General features: G+C 35.4%; 1 protein-coding gene across 1 annotated transcript in view; it reads right to left on the bottom strand.

Moving 5' to 3' along the window:
• CFAP47 (cilia and flagella associated protein 47) overlaps positions 1–14,759 on the bottom strand; it is a 508,878-nt gene that overhangs the window by 19,983 nt on the left and 474,136 nt on the right. The window contains exon 62 of the mRNA XM_030933635.1: positions 8,847–9,008. Coding sequence (XP_030789495.1) covers positions 8,847–9,008 — 162 coding nt within the window. The remainder of the gene's footprint in view (positions 1–8,846; positions 9,009–14,759) is intronic.

Raw genomic sequence — 14,759 nt, 5'->3', positions numbered from 1 at the left:
ACACCATGGAATACTACACAGCCATAAAAAAGGATGAGTCCATGTCCTTTGCAGGAACGTGGATGAAGCTGGAAACCATCATTCTTAGCAAAATATCACAAGGACAGAAAACCGAACACCTCATGTTCTCACTCATAAGTTGGAGGTGAACAATGAGAACACATGGATACAGGGAGGGGAACATCACACACCGGGGCCTGTTGGGGGGTGGGGAACTGGGGGAGGGATAGCATTAGGAGAAATACCTAATGTAAATGACAAGTTGACGGGTGCAGCAAACCAACATGGCAACTGTATATCTGTGTAACAAATCTGCATGCTGTGCACATGTACCCTAGAACTTAAAGTATAATTAAAAAAAAGAAAATAATCCCATGAAGAGAAACTAAATTCACCTTCTTCTGTAGCTTGGTTATGTTACCCATCAAGATCTGATCCTTGCCACCCAAAGACTTGCAGCTGGTTGACAATACCCAGGAGGAATCTGGAGAAAATTTTTTGCCTTAGAAGAAGCTGAAAACACTCAAGTTAGCACACTCCACTGTGGCAAGCCTACACATTCTTTAACAATTTTCCCATAGAAAGGTGGGATTGTCCGGGCGCGGTGGCTCAAGCCTGTAATCCCAGCACTTTGGGAGGCCGAGACGGGCGGATCACGAGGTCAGGAGATCGAGACCATCCTGGCTAACACGGTGAAACCCCGTCTCTACTAAAAATACAAAAAACTAGCCGGGCAAGGTGGAGGGCGCCTGTAGTCCCAGCTGCTCGGGAGGCTGAGGCAGGAGAATGGCGTAAACCCGGGAGGCGGAGCTTGCAGTGAGCTGATATCCCACCACTGCACTCCAGCCTGGGCGGCAGAGCGAGACTCCATCTCAAAAAAAAAAAAAAAAAAAAAAAAAAAAAAAAAAAAAAAAAAGAAAGGTGGGATCTATGTTTCCTTTCGTAAATCCAGGCCAATATACTGACCCTTTGGTAACCAATACAATGGGACTAGAGTGATTGTTGTTGAATTTGTGTGTGTAGGTCAGAAAACGCCATGCATCTTCTACTGCTTCTCTCGGAATATGCTCTCTATGGAAAACCAATCACTATGTACAAATTCAACTATCCGGGGCATCCATTAAAGAGCGACTACATGGAGGCACTATCAGTCAACATCCAACATAAACATCTCCAGTTATAAAAGTAAACTAATTGATCATCCAGCTGTGTAAAACCTTCAGATGACTGTAGACATGGCCAACACATGACTTCAACCACAGGAGTGACCCTATGTTATTAAAATGTACCTCAAATCTGCACATTAGAAGCACTTACGGGGGATAATTATTTGCTATTGAATCTTTTAAAAAATCACTCTCCAGCATCAATATTATAAAGGGTATATAATTATGTCCTTAGAACAAAAATAGAACAAAATCAAAATCTATACTTTAGAAAATACCCTATTGAGATTTTCAGATTTATCCCTAATTCTAAGTAGTTCATTCAATGTAACAGGGCCATCAGGGTTCAATACAGAAGACTCAGGGTTTGGTTTTTTTGATATTTTGAATGTGTTTTTCATACATAATTGTATATCATAGAATTTCTGACAACTGCATTTATCCACCAGAAAAATGTTTATTGTGATCTAATGAACTAAGTCTATTTTATATTTCTGTAGAAACTGCCCTTGAACTTAATGCTTGCAGAAATATATCAGAATAAAAGAAAGAAACAAACTGCTTCCAATTTTAAACCAAACATCTAACAGAATCTTAGTAACATTAATTGAAAATAAATCTGGACTAATCTGATTGCTGTACCATATCAGCAAGATGGCTGACTAGAGTTGCCTGGCTCTCAATCCTCCACAATAAGGGACCAAAACCACAAACAACTGTATTTTGACTAAAGTGAATGAGGAAGTGCACTGAAGAGTACTGCGAAATCTCCGTGGAGCACAGAGACCCAGGATATCTCCATAGACAGGGGAGCAAGGTATCCTGTCTCTGCCACACTGTCTCCCACAGCAGAATCAGACCAGAGCCAGAATGGATTCTTCTAACGGAGAAAAAGTAAGCTGGAGACCTTTGGTCGTCCCCATCAGCACCACAGACACCAGCAGTCATCCTTATAGAGAAGTCTCTCAGTCCTCATAGGCCCCAAGTCCAGCGTGGATAGTTGCCAGGATCCAACACGGCTGTATTCTCCCACAGCAGGAACTTTCTTGACACCCCCAGCCCCACAACACAGGCTGTTATGGCATGGTGCCATCTTGAGACTAGACCCACATCTGGAGTATATTCTGTCCTGAGGGCCAGCAGCCATGAAATCCATCCATCCCTGAGGCAACACGTTGATTCCACTAATTTCATATGGGTGCCTACAGCACCAGTAACCCAGTTGCTGAGATCCTAAGCCCAAAGGAACAAGTGGGACCCTGACATCATTAAAAAGTGTGCAAAGGATCTGAATAGACATTTGTCAAAATAAGACTTACAAATGGCCAATGGGTATATTAAAAAATGCTCAACATCATTAATCGTCAGAGAAATGCAAATCAAAACCACAAGCTATCATCTCACTCTAGTTAGAATGGCTATTAGGAAAAAGAGAAAAAATAAATGCTGGTAAGGATGCAGAGAAAAGGGAACTCATACACTGTTTGTGGGAATGTAAATTAGTACAACCATTATGGAAAATGATATGGAGATTTCTCAGAAAAACTAAAACTATAACTACTTTATGATCCAGTAACCCTACTACTGGTTATTTATCCAACAGAAAGGAAACCAGTATATCAAATGGAGACCTGCACACCCATATTTACAGCAGAACTTTTCACAATAGCCAAGATAGGAAATCAACTTAAGTGTCCATCAATAGATGCATGGGTAAAGAAAATGAGGCATATTTACACAATGGTATACTATTCAGCCATAAAAATCATTGTCTTTTTATTTGCAGCAACATGGATGAAAACAGAGATCATCATGTTAATGAAATAAACCAGGCACAGAAAGACAAATATCATGTTCCCACTTATAGGTGAGCGCTAAAAATGTTGATCCCATGGAGATAGATAGTACAATGATAGTTACCAGATATAGAGATGGATGAGGAGGTTGGGTGAAGAGAAGTTAGTTAATGAGTACAAACATGCAGTTAAATAGAAATAATAAGTTCTAGTGTTAACTAGAACAGTAGAGTGACTATAGTTAACCATAATTTCTTGTTGTGTCAAAATAGCTGGAACAGAAGATTTCAAATGTTCCCAATACAAAGAAATGATAAACATTTGAGGTGATGGGTATCTTAAACACCGTGATTTTATCATTACACATTGTGTGTGTGTATCATAATATGTACCCCATAAAGGTGTACAATTGTTAGGAGTCAATCAATCAATAAATAACATGAGAAGCAAAAACAAACCTGAAAAAAAGACAAATCTACAATTATATACAGTGATATCGACACCTCTCTCTCATCAAATGTTAGAATTACTGAACAGAAAATTAGGGGGAAAAAAGTAAACAAACAAACAAACAAAAAAACCTTAAATAAAATCATCAACCAACATGCTCTAATAGATATTTGTAGAATACTCCATCTACCTCTATTTTGTTGATTTATATTTTTATCCATAGGCCCCTGCCCAAGCAAATTACTTAGAAGCCCAAATGATTGAATTTATGCAGAGTATTTTTTCTGGCCATGATGAACTAATTAAAAATCAATAAGAGAAAGACAACAAAAATCCTGAAACACTCGTAAATTAAGCAACACTCCTCTAAATAATCCCTGTGTCAAAGAAGAAATAGCGAATGAAATAAAAATACTCAACAAATATGAAAAAACAAGAGACTAAATTTGTGAAATGCAGCTAAAGCAGTATCCAGGAGGAAATTTGTAATACTAAATAATTACAACAGAAAAAAAGAAAAGGCCTCAAATCAACGATCTAAGCTCCCACTTCAGAAAACTAGAAAATTAAGATAAATCCACAGTAATCAAAAGAAAGAAAACAAAAATCAGAGCAAAAATCAATTAAAAACGAAACAGAAAATTAGAGAAAACCAATGAAACAAAAGCTGGTTCTTTAAAAAAACTCAACAAAACTGACAAACTTCTAAAATGGCTGGCAGTGATTAAAGGGAAAAGTTGCAAATGATCAACTTCAGAAATAAAAGAGGAGATATCACACAGACTCTGCAAGTCTCAACAGATACTTAAGGAAATATACTGAACAACACTACACACACACATTTGACAATTTAGAATAAATAAAACAATTACTTGAAAAGCACAGGCTACCAAAACTCATCCAGTATGAAATAAATTATCTTACTAGGCATATAACTTAGAGTAATTAAATGCATCATTTTAAAAAGTTTCTGAAACAGAAATCTTCAGTACCAGATGACTTCAGTGGACAATTCCATGAAACATTTAAAAGACAATTATAACCAATTCTAAACATTATCTATCAGAAATAGAAAGAAGAGGGAACATTTCTAACTCATGTTTTTGAGAACAGCATTACTCAAATGGGAAAACCAGATACAGAGAATGCAATAATAATAATTAAAATAATTTTTAAATTTAATCAGTGTAACCCACCACTTGAACAAGCTATAGAAGAAAAATGGCATTATATTATCAATTGGTGCAGAAGAAGCATTTGACATAATTAAACACACATTCTTGGTAGGACTTTCAAAAAATTAGAAATAGGGGAATTAGGAATTGCGTTTCCCCAAATATATGTTGAAGTCCTAACTTCAGTGCCTATGAATATGACTTTATTTTAATCTAGAGTCATATCAGATGTAATCAAACCAGGATGGGGTCATTATGAATTCTTAATGAAATATAACCGGTTTTATAAGAACAAGAAAAGAGATACAGACAGGGACACACGGGGGAATGGCATGAGATGATGGAGGCAGGGATTGTAGTGATAAATGTACAAGCCGAAGAACCCTAAGGATTGCTGGCAACACCAGAAGCTAAGAGAAATGCATAGATCAGATTCTTCCCTAGAGCCTAGAGAGAAAGCGTGACTCTGCTGACACCTTATTTTTTAATTTCTAGTCTCCAAAACTGTGAGAGGATACATTTTTGTTATTTTAAGCCACCTGGTTTGTGGTAGTTTGTTACAGCAGCCCTAGGAAACTAATACAGAGAGGAACAACTTCCTCCACCTGATCAAAATTACCTTAAAAAATCGTACAGCTAACATCACATGTAATGGTGAAAGGCTGAATGCTTTCTACCTAAGTTTGGAAAAAAGGCAATGATGCCTACTCTTATCAGTCCTATTCAATATAGTACTAGAAGTCCTAGCCAGTGCAATGAGGCATAAAAGGAAGAAAAAGTTATAAAAAATAGTTGAAACGAAGAAATGTAACTATCCCTTTGTGTGGAAGACATGATTGTCTATGTAGAACATGCCAAAGAATCCAAAAGCAATGCTTATAGAATAAATAACTGTTCAGAAAATTCAGAAGATACAAAATAAGCACACAGATATCAATAGCACTTCTATATGCTAGCAACAAACATGGAGACTGAAATTGAAAACACAATAGCATTTATAATCACTCTAAAAATGAAATGTCTAGGTGAAAATGTATCAAAACTTGTACAGCATCTATAATCTGAAAATTATAAAACACCAATGAAAGAAATCAAAGAAAATCTAAGAAAACTGAGAGATCTACCATATGTGGTATGGTATGGTATAGTAAAATATATAGTAGTGTATATAACATAGTGAAAATGTCAAATGTTGGCAGGTTGATCTATAAGTTTAATAAATTTCTTTCACAATAAAATAAGAATTTTATAGATATAGATAAGCTTATTCTATAATTTATATACAGAGGTGATGGAAGTAGAATAGCTAAAATAATTTTAAAAGGAAATCATAAAGTGAGAAGAATCACTGTACCTGAGTGTGGTGTTATTAGCAAAGGATAAAGAGAACAGAATAGAAAGCCCAAAACTGGACTGACACAAATATATCCAACTTGATTTTTGACAACGTTTCAAAATCAATCAATGGAGGAAAGATAGTCTTTTAAACAAATCTTGTTGGACATCATCAGGGAAAATGATGAACTCCCAACCTAAATCCCATACCATATGCAACAGTTAATTTAAAATATATAATGGCTTTAAGATTGAAATGTAAAACTCTAAAATTTTTAAAAGAGAACATGGAAGAAAATCTTTGGGATTTAGTGCTAGGTGAGAAGTTCTTAGGCATGACAATAGAAGCATGTTACAGAAAAGAAAAAAGACAACTTGCACTTCATCAAGTCATAAAACTCTTGCACCATAAAAATCCTGTTTAGAGGGTGAAATATAGAGAATATACAAAGAACTTTTAAAAATTTAGCAGTAAAATTTAATTGTCCCATTATATTATGATTGAAATAAATGAGTAGGTATTTCACCAAAGAGGAGACATGTATGGTGAGTAAGCACATAAAAAAGTGTTCAACGTAAACTGCCATTAGGGAAATGCAGATCAAAACCACAATGTGATATTACTATACACCTGTTAAAATAGCTAAAATGAAATAATAATAATAATAATAATAATAAATGCTGGTGAAGATGCACAGAAATTGGATCACTTATGCATTTCTGGTGGGAATGTACGGGTAAAGTCACTCTGGAGGATAGTTTTGCATTTTCTTACAATACTAAACATTTTATGCTATGTTCTTAGCAGATAAAATGTATGAGCTATTGATTGAAGGAGGATATGATTTAGTATAAAAAGGGGGTTTGTTGCTGTCCTGTTCTGAATCCCGTTTCAAGAGAGCACAAAATACACTGGACAGCATTCTTTCACACTAAATAAGCTAAGAGCAGCTCATTTTCTCATATGGGACCTTAAGAGTTGAGCAATTGCACTAAGAATAGGTTCAGAGGACTTGCAAAGCTAGCCAGACTCAAGTTTCCTAGAACTAAGAAGGGTTTTATTTCTATAAAACACTCATTTGGGATATATACAAGCAGAGGTTTTTCTCTGGGTTTTAAAACATAGGAGACTTAATATCAAAAACAATTACTCTCCCAATGTTAGGTTTTGGATAACTGATCAGGTTGATCAACGATATGAAAAAATATGTAATAACAATACCATTTATTGAATATTTAAAAGTTCTTGGCATTGTGTTGAGTCATTTATATACATTGCATTATTTGTTCTCATGGCAACATTACGGGTTGTATTTTATCTCCATTTTACAAATGAGGAAATGGAAGCTCGGAGGAGCAAAAATATATAGCTGAAAGTCCCACAGGTATTTAGTGGTTGAGCGAAAAATTATTTCTCACTCTGTTTGACTATGACACCAATTCTTTCACAAAAATGTCATATTTTTCAAACTGTAAAAGAAATTCCAGGTCATATAGTCCAATATCCACCTGATATTAGTTTCTTCTACATTACAGGTACTTCTCTGACTTAACATTTAACACTCTCCAACAAAGTGGAACATTCTGATCCCCAAAACTATCGCTAAATTTAACTGACTTTACCTCCTTAAAGTCTCTCCAACCTGTCTACTTTCCCTCTCCACTCGCCCTGCAAAACGCTCAAGTAACCTTCAGACAACAGCATTAGCCAACTAACTAATCTACCTCCATTCACTCTTACCCTTTTTGCATTTGTTTTCTACACATTTCATCTAAATGTTCTTTTTCAAATATATCACTCTGCTGATTTAATGACTTTTCAGTCTTCTTTGGATAAACAGCAAACATCTTGCCATAGCCTATAAGAACAGTAACTGTTAGGTGCTGGTTTGCTCAGATCTGTCCCAGTCTATCTTGTTGCCAAGCCTAATTATTAATTATCCTCTTTCATTCTCAAAACGTTCAAGTTTGGACAGTGAATTTTGTGGTTATCCTATCTATAAAGCCTTGGAACACCTGGCACAAGTAATTATACATTTAACCTTTCACCACTCCTTTTGACCATAAAGCTGGACAATGGTTACAAACAACCATTTCAGCCCTCGAGAAATGGACCAAATATATACAAAGCTAATAGGTGCTTATTCATGAAAACCACTGAACTTTAGATAAGGATAGTGTAAAAAGTCACACGCAAAAGACAACATATTATGTAATTTCATTTATTTGAAATATCAGAAAGGGCAAAACTAGAGAGACAAAGCAAATCAGTGGTTGACTGAGACTAGTAATGAGTATGGGAGCTGACTGCAAAAGGGTTTGAGGGAAATGTGGAGGGAAATGGAAAAGTTCTATATCTGGAATGTGGTTATGACTGCAAATCCTATAATTAAAATTATTAAAATGTACATTTACAATGAATGAATTTTATGTATGTTGTACCTCAAAAAGCTATAAAAGTATATTTTAACATGTGAGATTTTAGGTAAAAGTATTGTCATACTGCCTATGTTAGCACAAATATAACAAAGACAGTTACTATAGAAAGAAAATAAAACATAACATGGAATCAACATGGGTTTACCCAATTATTTCTGCCTAGTTAAACCATTTGATATGCTAACACAAATGACATTTGCAGAAAAACACTGAAACATCCTTTGAAAACAAATGGAAATATTAATAGCATCCTATATTTCAATTTTTAATTATTTACTTTTGTTTTCCTTTCTGGTCTTCACTTTGTATACCCTATTTTCCAATTGTTAAATAAAAATTTATTTATATGAAGCTTTGAGTCAGAGACCCAATGTTGCACTGGCTTAACCAGCAAAAGATGAACTGTAGAATTTTCCATCTTAAATTTCATTCCAAAGTTCAGCATATTTACTAAAACAGCTACAAACTTTTGTTTAATATATTACCTTGTCTGACTTTTCAGCCTTAATTCAAAAACAGATTCCTTAAATAAACCAACTCCTTCAATGTCAATGACAGCATCCGTATCAGGCTTAGTAGCAATCAGCATTATGGGAAACTTCCAGATCCCTTCTGTTATGCACTGTATTTTCAATGTTATATGAGACCTTGAATATAAAAGGAGATTTTAAATGATACTACATGAAAACAAGAGCATAAATATAGCAAACTAAGCTAAGGTAAAAATGTAAGTAAACTCTGTGGTTTCAGTGAAAATACTAGTACATTTAATTCTTAAAAATAATGTAAATGACTTTTAATTACATTTCATAAATAATTTTTAGGTCATAGATTATATTATCATTCTCCCTTTGAAGTAATTATTTTTAGGGCATCTTATCTACCTTCTAGTTATTTTCTAAGAACCAATAACATATGCAGAATGAACTCCACAAATTTTCTGTAACCAGCATAGAATATCATAGTGCATAAGAAGGTAAGGGTGGATTTGGCAAAATGGACCCATGTTTTATACTAATAGATATTCCATTCGGGGATTTTTTTCAAAAATGAAACATTATGAGAAAGTATTTTCAACTCTTGTTTCACAAAGAAAAAATACATTGTCTGTGAAAACATGCAAAGCCCATATAATGGACTTAAGTGGCAGTTTAAAAAAATTAAATTGCAATTGGTAAAGACTACATACACTTTGCAGAATAAGATAAAATTGAGTAGCAGCTGAATTAAGGGAGAAAGTTAGTAGAGATAGACTTTAGACTTTCAAAGCATTTGACTATGACAAAGAGTGGAGAGATAGGGCAGTAGCCAGAGTTGATAAATGGTTATCTGTTTGCTTGTTTAGGGTAGAAATGACTCAAACATGTAACAGTGTGGTTTCAATATCATAGGTCAGGATTAGAAAAGGAATCTCACACTTCTTACTTAAAAGTGACAGAAAGAACAGTTCCGGGAACTCTTATTCTTCTTAGGTAGGACTATATAATTACTCAACCATTTTGTGAGCAACTGGATAGTATCTTACCAAATTTGTGTAAAGCAGTATGGCAATTTCTCAAAGAGCTAAAAACAGAGCTACCATTGGACCTAGCAATCCCATTACTGGTATAAACCAAAGGGAATATAAATCATTCTATCATAAAGACACATGTACTCGTGTGTTCATTGCAGCGCTATTCACAGTAGCAAAGACATGGAATCAACTTAAATGCCTATTCAAAGGAAGACTGGATAAAGAAAATGTGGTGCATATACACCGTGAAATACTATGCATCCTTTTAAAAAAAGAAATCATGTCTTTTTCAGACACATGGATGTAGCTGGAGGCCATTATCCTTAGCAAACTAACATAGGAACAGAAAACCAAATACCACATGTTCTTGCTTGTAAGTGGGAGCTAAATGATGAGAACACGTGGACACAAAGAAAGGAACAATAGACACTGGGGCCTACCTGAGGGTGGAGGTTGGAAGGAGAAAGAGAAGCAGAAAAAATAACTATTGGGTACTAGTCTTCATACATAGGTGAAGAAATAATCTGTACAACAAACCCCCATGACATGAGTTTCCCTATATAACAAACCTGCACATGTACCCCTGAACCTAAAATAAAAGGTTTTAAAAAAGAAAAGAAAGCTTCACTCGATAAATTAGGAGTTCCACTATTGGTACTTTCCTCTGGAGAAATGCCTCTAAGATTTCAAGAAGTGATGTATGTAAGGATATTCATTACTGCATTGTTTATACTGTCAAAAAAATGGGAGTAAAATTTTAAAATGTTCTTTCAATAGGGTGGTGCTAAAATGAAGTGTGTTGCATAGAAACAATGGAATACGATGCAGCATAATTTAGTCAATGATGATTAATACGTAGTCTTAAACTTAACACATCCAAATATACATTTTAAACCTGTACCTCTTTCACATTCTCCTGTCTTTGTAAATGAAATTATATTCCTCTCTTCCCACTATTTCAAGACCATTATTTCAAGAACTGGTGTCTCCACTTCTACTGTTACCATCTTACAAGAAGATTTCTACAATTTAGAGCTATTGTTTTGTTTTGTTTTTCATCACTGAACTCTGTATCTTCCGGTAAACCATTCCAAATTAATTTGGAACAAGGAATGGCAGAAGTAAATGAATATGTATATATATGCACAAAATATAATTGTTAAGTTACATCGGGTATCACTTAACACTTACAAATTTTGATGAATCATGTACACAAGTTGTCCTAAACTAGTTCTCCAAATATTTATTCTTCTATAATTTTCTATTGTTTCTAATATAAAAGACCAATGCATATTGTCATGATCCTTATGTGAACAAATCCCAGTAAAATTCCCCAAACTTATTTCCTCCTTTGCTCACTCCATTAGAGAAAGATTGGCCTTCTTACTATTCATTGTTTGTGTTAAATACTTCCTGTCTTACAACATCTGCATTTATTATTTTCTCTGGCTCAAGTGCTCTTTCCAACTTTTTTTTGTCTGTAAGGTCTTGGCTTAGACATTATTTCATGGAAGCCTAACTATCCACTTTATCTGATGTGCATCCTGTAAAGTTCTCGTTCTCTCCTTATTTATTTATTTATTTGGATAATCTGAAATTTGCTTTCTTGCTTATTCATTTATTTCTGTTATCTGTCACTGTCACTAGATGATACACTCCTAAAGTGCAGGGATTTTTTCTCTTTTGTAGATGTTAAATGATTTTTGATAAATTAATGTACAGATTCAAATGAACAATGCTGAATAATCCTATTCTGCAAATGACTTCTTTGAGTTAATGAGAAGTTGCTGAGTCAAAACGTGGGACCCTTCAGGAGAAGATCACACAATGTCATGGATGACACAGTGAACCATTTTATGATCAATACTGTAGATTCATAACAATGCATATGTGTGATATTTCTTATTTTAAGTTGCCACCCACAAACTCTCAAATAGAACTTTGTTTCTCATTCTGTTCAGCTCTTGAGCAGGTAAAAAGTTCTAGGAAAATGTCAAGCTAAGGTAATTAGTATTTCTGAAGATACCATAAGACAAATGATATCTATTATTTCATTATTTAAAAAAGTGTTTTGACCTGTTAAATTAGGATCTTCAGACTGATTCATTACAGTCTTAACCATTATTCTCATACATTTTTGTATTGGACCCTTGATTTTTATTGGAAAAAGGCCCATAGAAATAACTTTCCTGCGTTTCGTTTGTAAAACCATCATTTAGCATATTGATTATTATTTTTATTATGCACAACACTGTATTCTGCGAAAAGATGAATGTCAAAATTACCTAGTATTCACTGTTGTGAAACATGGTATATTTTCTTTTTACCAAAACACAGAAATGTTCTTTTTAACTTTGCCCACAAAAAAGAGCAGAATTGAATTTAGTACTCATTTATTAATCTAGGTAAAGCATGGTATAATTATTTTCCTGTTACTTTTCATAGCTCAATGCTATTGGTATAATTTTGATTTTTCTTTTTTTTTTTTTTTTTTTATTATACTTTAAGTTCTAGGGTACATGTGCATAACGTGCAGGTTTGTTACATATGTATACTTATGCCATGTTGGTGTGCTGCACCCATCAACTCGTCAGCACCCATCAATTCATCATTTATATCATGTATAACTCCCCAATGCAATCCCTCCCTCCTCCCCCCTCCCCCCTCCCCATGATAGGCCCCAGTGCGTGATGTTCCCCTTCCCGAGTCCAAGTGATCTCATTGTTCAGTTCCCACCTATGAGTGAGAACATGCGGTGTTTGGTTTTCTGTTCTTGTGATAGTTTGCTAAGAATGATGGTTTCCAGCTGCATCCATGTCCCTACAAAGGACGCAAACTCATCCTTTTTTATGGCTGCATAGTATTCCATGGTGTATATGTGCCACATTTTCTTAATCCAGTCTGTCACAGATGGACATTTGGGTTGATTCCAAGTCTTTGCTATTGTGAATAGTGCCGCAATAAACATACGTGTGCATGTGTCTTTGTAGTAGAATAATTTATAATCCTTTGGGTATATACCCAGTAGTGGGATGGCTGGGTCATATGGTACATCTAGTTCTAGATCCTTGAGGAATTGCCATACTGTTTTCCATAATGGTTGAACTAGTTTACAATCCCACCAACAGTGTAAAAGTGTTCCTATTTCTCCACATCCTCTCCAACACCTGTTGTTTCCTGACTTCTTAATGATTGCCATTCTAACTGGTGTGAGATGGTATCTCATTGTGGTTTTGATTTGCATTTCTCTGATGGCGAGTGACGATGAGCATTTTTTCATGTGTCTGTTGGCTGTATGAATATCTTCTTTTGAGAAATGTCTGTTCATATCCTTTCCCCACTTTTTGATGGGGTTGTTTGTTTTTTTCTCATATATTTGTTTGAGTTCTTTGTAGATTCTGGATATTAGCCCTTTGTCAGATGAGTAGGTTGCAAAAATTTTCTCCCATTCTGTAGGTTGCCTGTTCACTCTGGTGGTAGTTTCTTTTGCTGTGCAAAAGCTCTTTAGTTTAATTAGATCCCATTTGTCAATTTTGGCTTTTGCTGCCGTTGCTTTTGGTGTTTTAGACATGAAGTCCTTGCCCATGCCTATGTCCTGAATGGTACTACCTAGATTTTCTTCTAGGGTTTTTATGGTATTAGGTCTAACATTTAAGTCTCTAATCCATCTTGAATTAATCTTCGTATAAGGGGTAAGGAAAGGATCCAGTTTCAGCTTTCTACTTATGGCTAGCCAATTTTCCCAGCACCATTTATTAAATAGGGAATCCTTTCCCCATTTCTTGTTTCTCTCAGGTTTGTCAAAGATCAGATGGCTGTAGATGTGTGGTATTATTTCTGAGGACTCTGTTCTGTTCCATTGGTCTATAGCTCTGTTTTGGTACCAGTACCATGCTGTTTTGGTTACTGTAGCCTTGTAGTATAGTTTGAAGTCAGGTAGCGTGACGCCTCCAGCTTTGTCCTTTTGACTTAGGATTGTCTTGGCAATGCGGGCTCTTTTTTGGTTCCATATGAACTTTAAAGCCATTTTTTCCAATTCTGTGAAGAAACTCATTGGTAGCTTGATGGGGATGGCATTGAATCTATAAACAACCTTGGGCAGTATGGCCATTTTCACGATATTGATTCTTCCTATCCATGAGCATGGTATGTTCTTCCATTTGTTTGTGTCCTCTTTGATTTCACTGAGCAGTGGTTTGTAGTTCTCCTTGAAGAGGTCCTTTACATCCCTTGTAAGCTGGATTCCTAGGTATTTTATTCTCTTTGAAGCAATTGTGAATGGAAGTTCATTCCTGATTTGGCTCTCTGCTTGTCTGTTACTGGTGTATAAGAATGCTTGTGATTTTTGCACATTAATTTTGTATCCTGAGACTTTGCTGAAGTTGCTTATCAGCTTAAGGAGATTTTGGGCTGAGACGATGGGGTTTTCTAAATATACAATCATGTCATCTGCAAACAGGGACAATTTGACTTCTTCCTTTCCTAACTGGATACCCTTGATTTCTTTCTCTTGCCTGATTGCCCTAGCCAGAACTTCCAACACTATGTTGAATAGGAGTGGTGAGAGAGGGCATCCCTGTCTTGTGCCAGTTTTCAAAGGGAATTTTTCCAGTTTTTGCCCATTCAGTATGATATTAGCTGGGGGTTTGTCATAAATGGCTCTTATTATTTTGAGATACGTTCCATCAATACCGAATTTCTTGAGCGTTTTTAGCATGAAGGGCTGTTGAATTTTGTCAAAAGCCTTTTCTGCATCTATTGAGACAATCATGTGGTTCTTGTCTTTGGTTCTGTTTATATGCTGGATTACGTTTATTGATTTGCGAATGTTGAACCAGCCTTGCATCCCAGGGATGAAGCCCACTTGATCATGGTGGATAAGCTT

This window comes from Rhinopithecus roxellana, chromosome 7, assembly GCF_007565055.1.
Source record: "Rhinopithecus roxellana isolate Shanxi Qingling chromosome 7, ASM756505v1, whole genome shotgun sequence".
Taxonomy (NCBI): domain Eukaryota; kingdom Metazoa; phylum Chordata; class Mammalia; order Primates; family Cercopithecidae; genus Rhinopithecus; species Rhinopithecus roxellana.
This window is presented reverse-complemented; position numbering and strand designations above follow the sequence as displayed.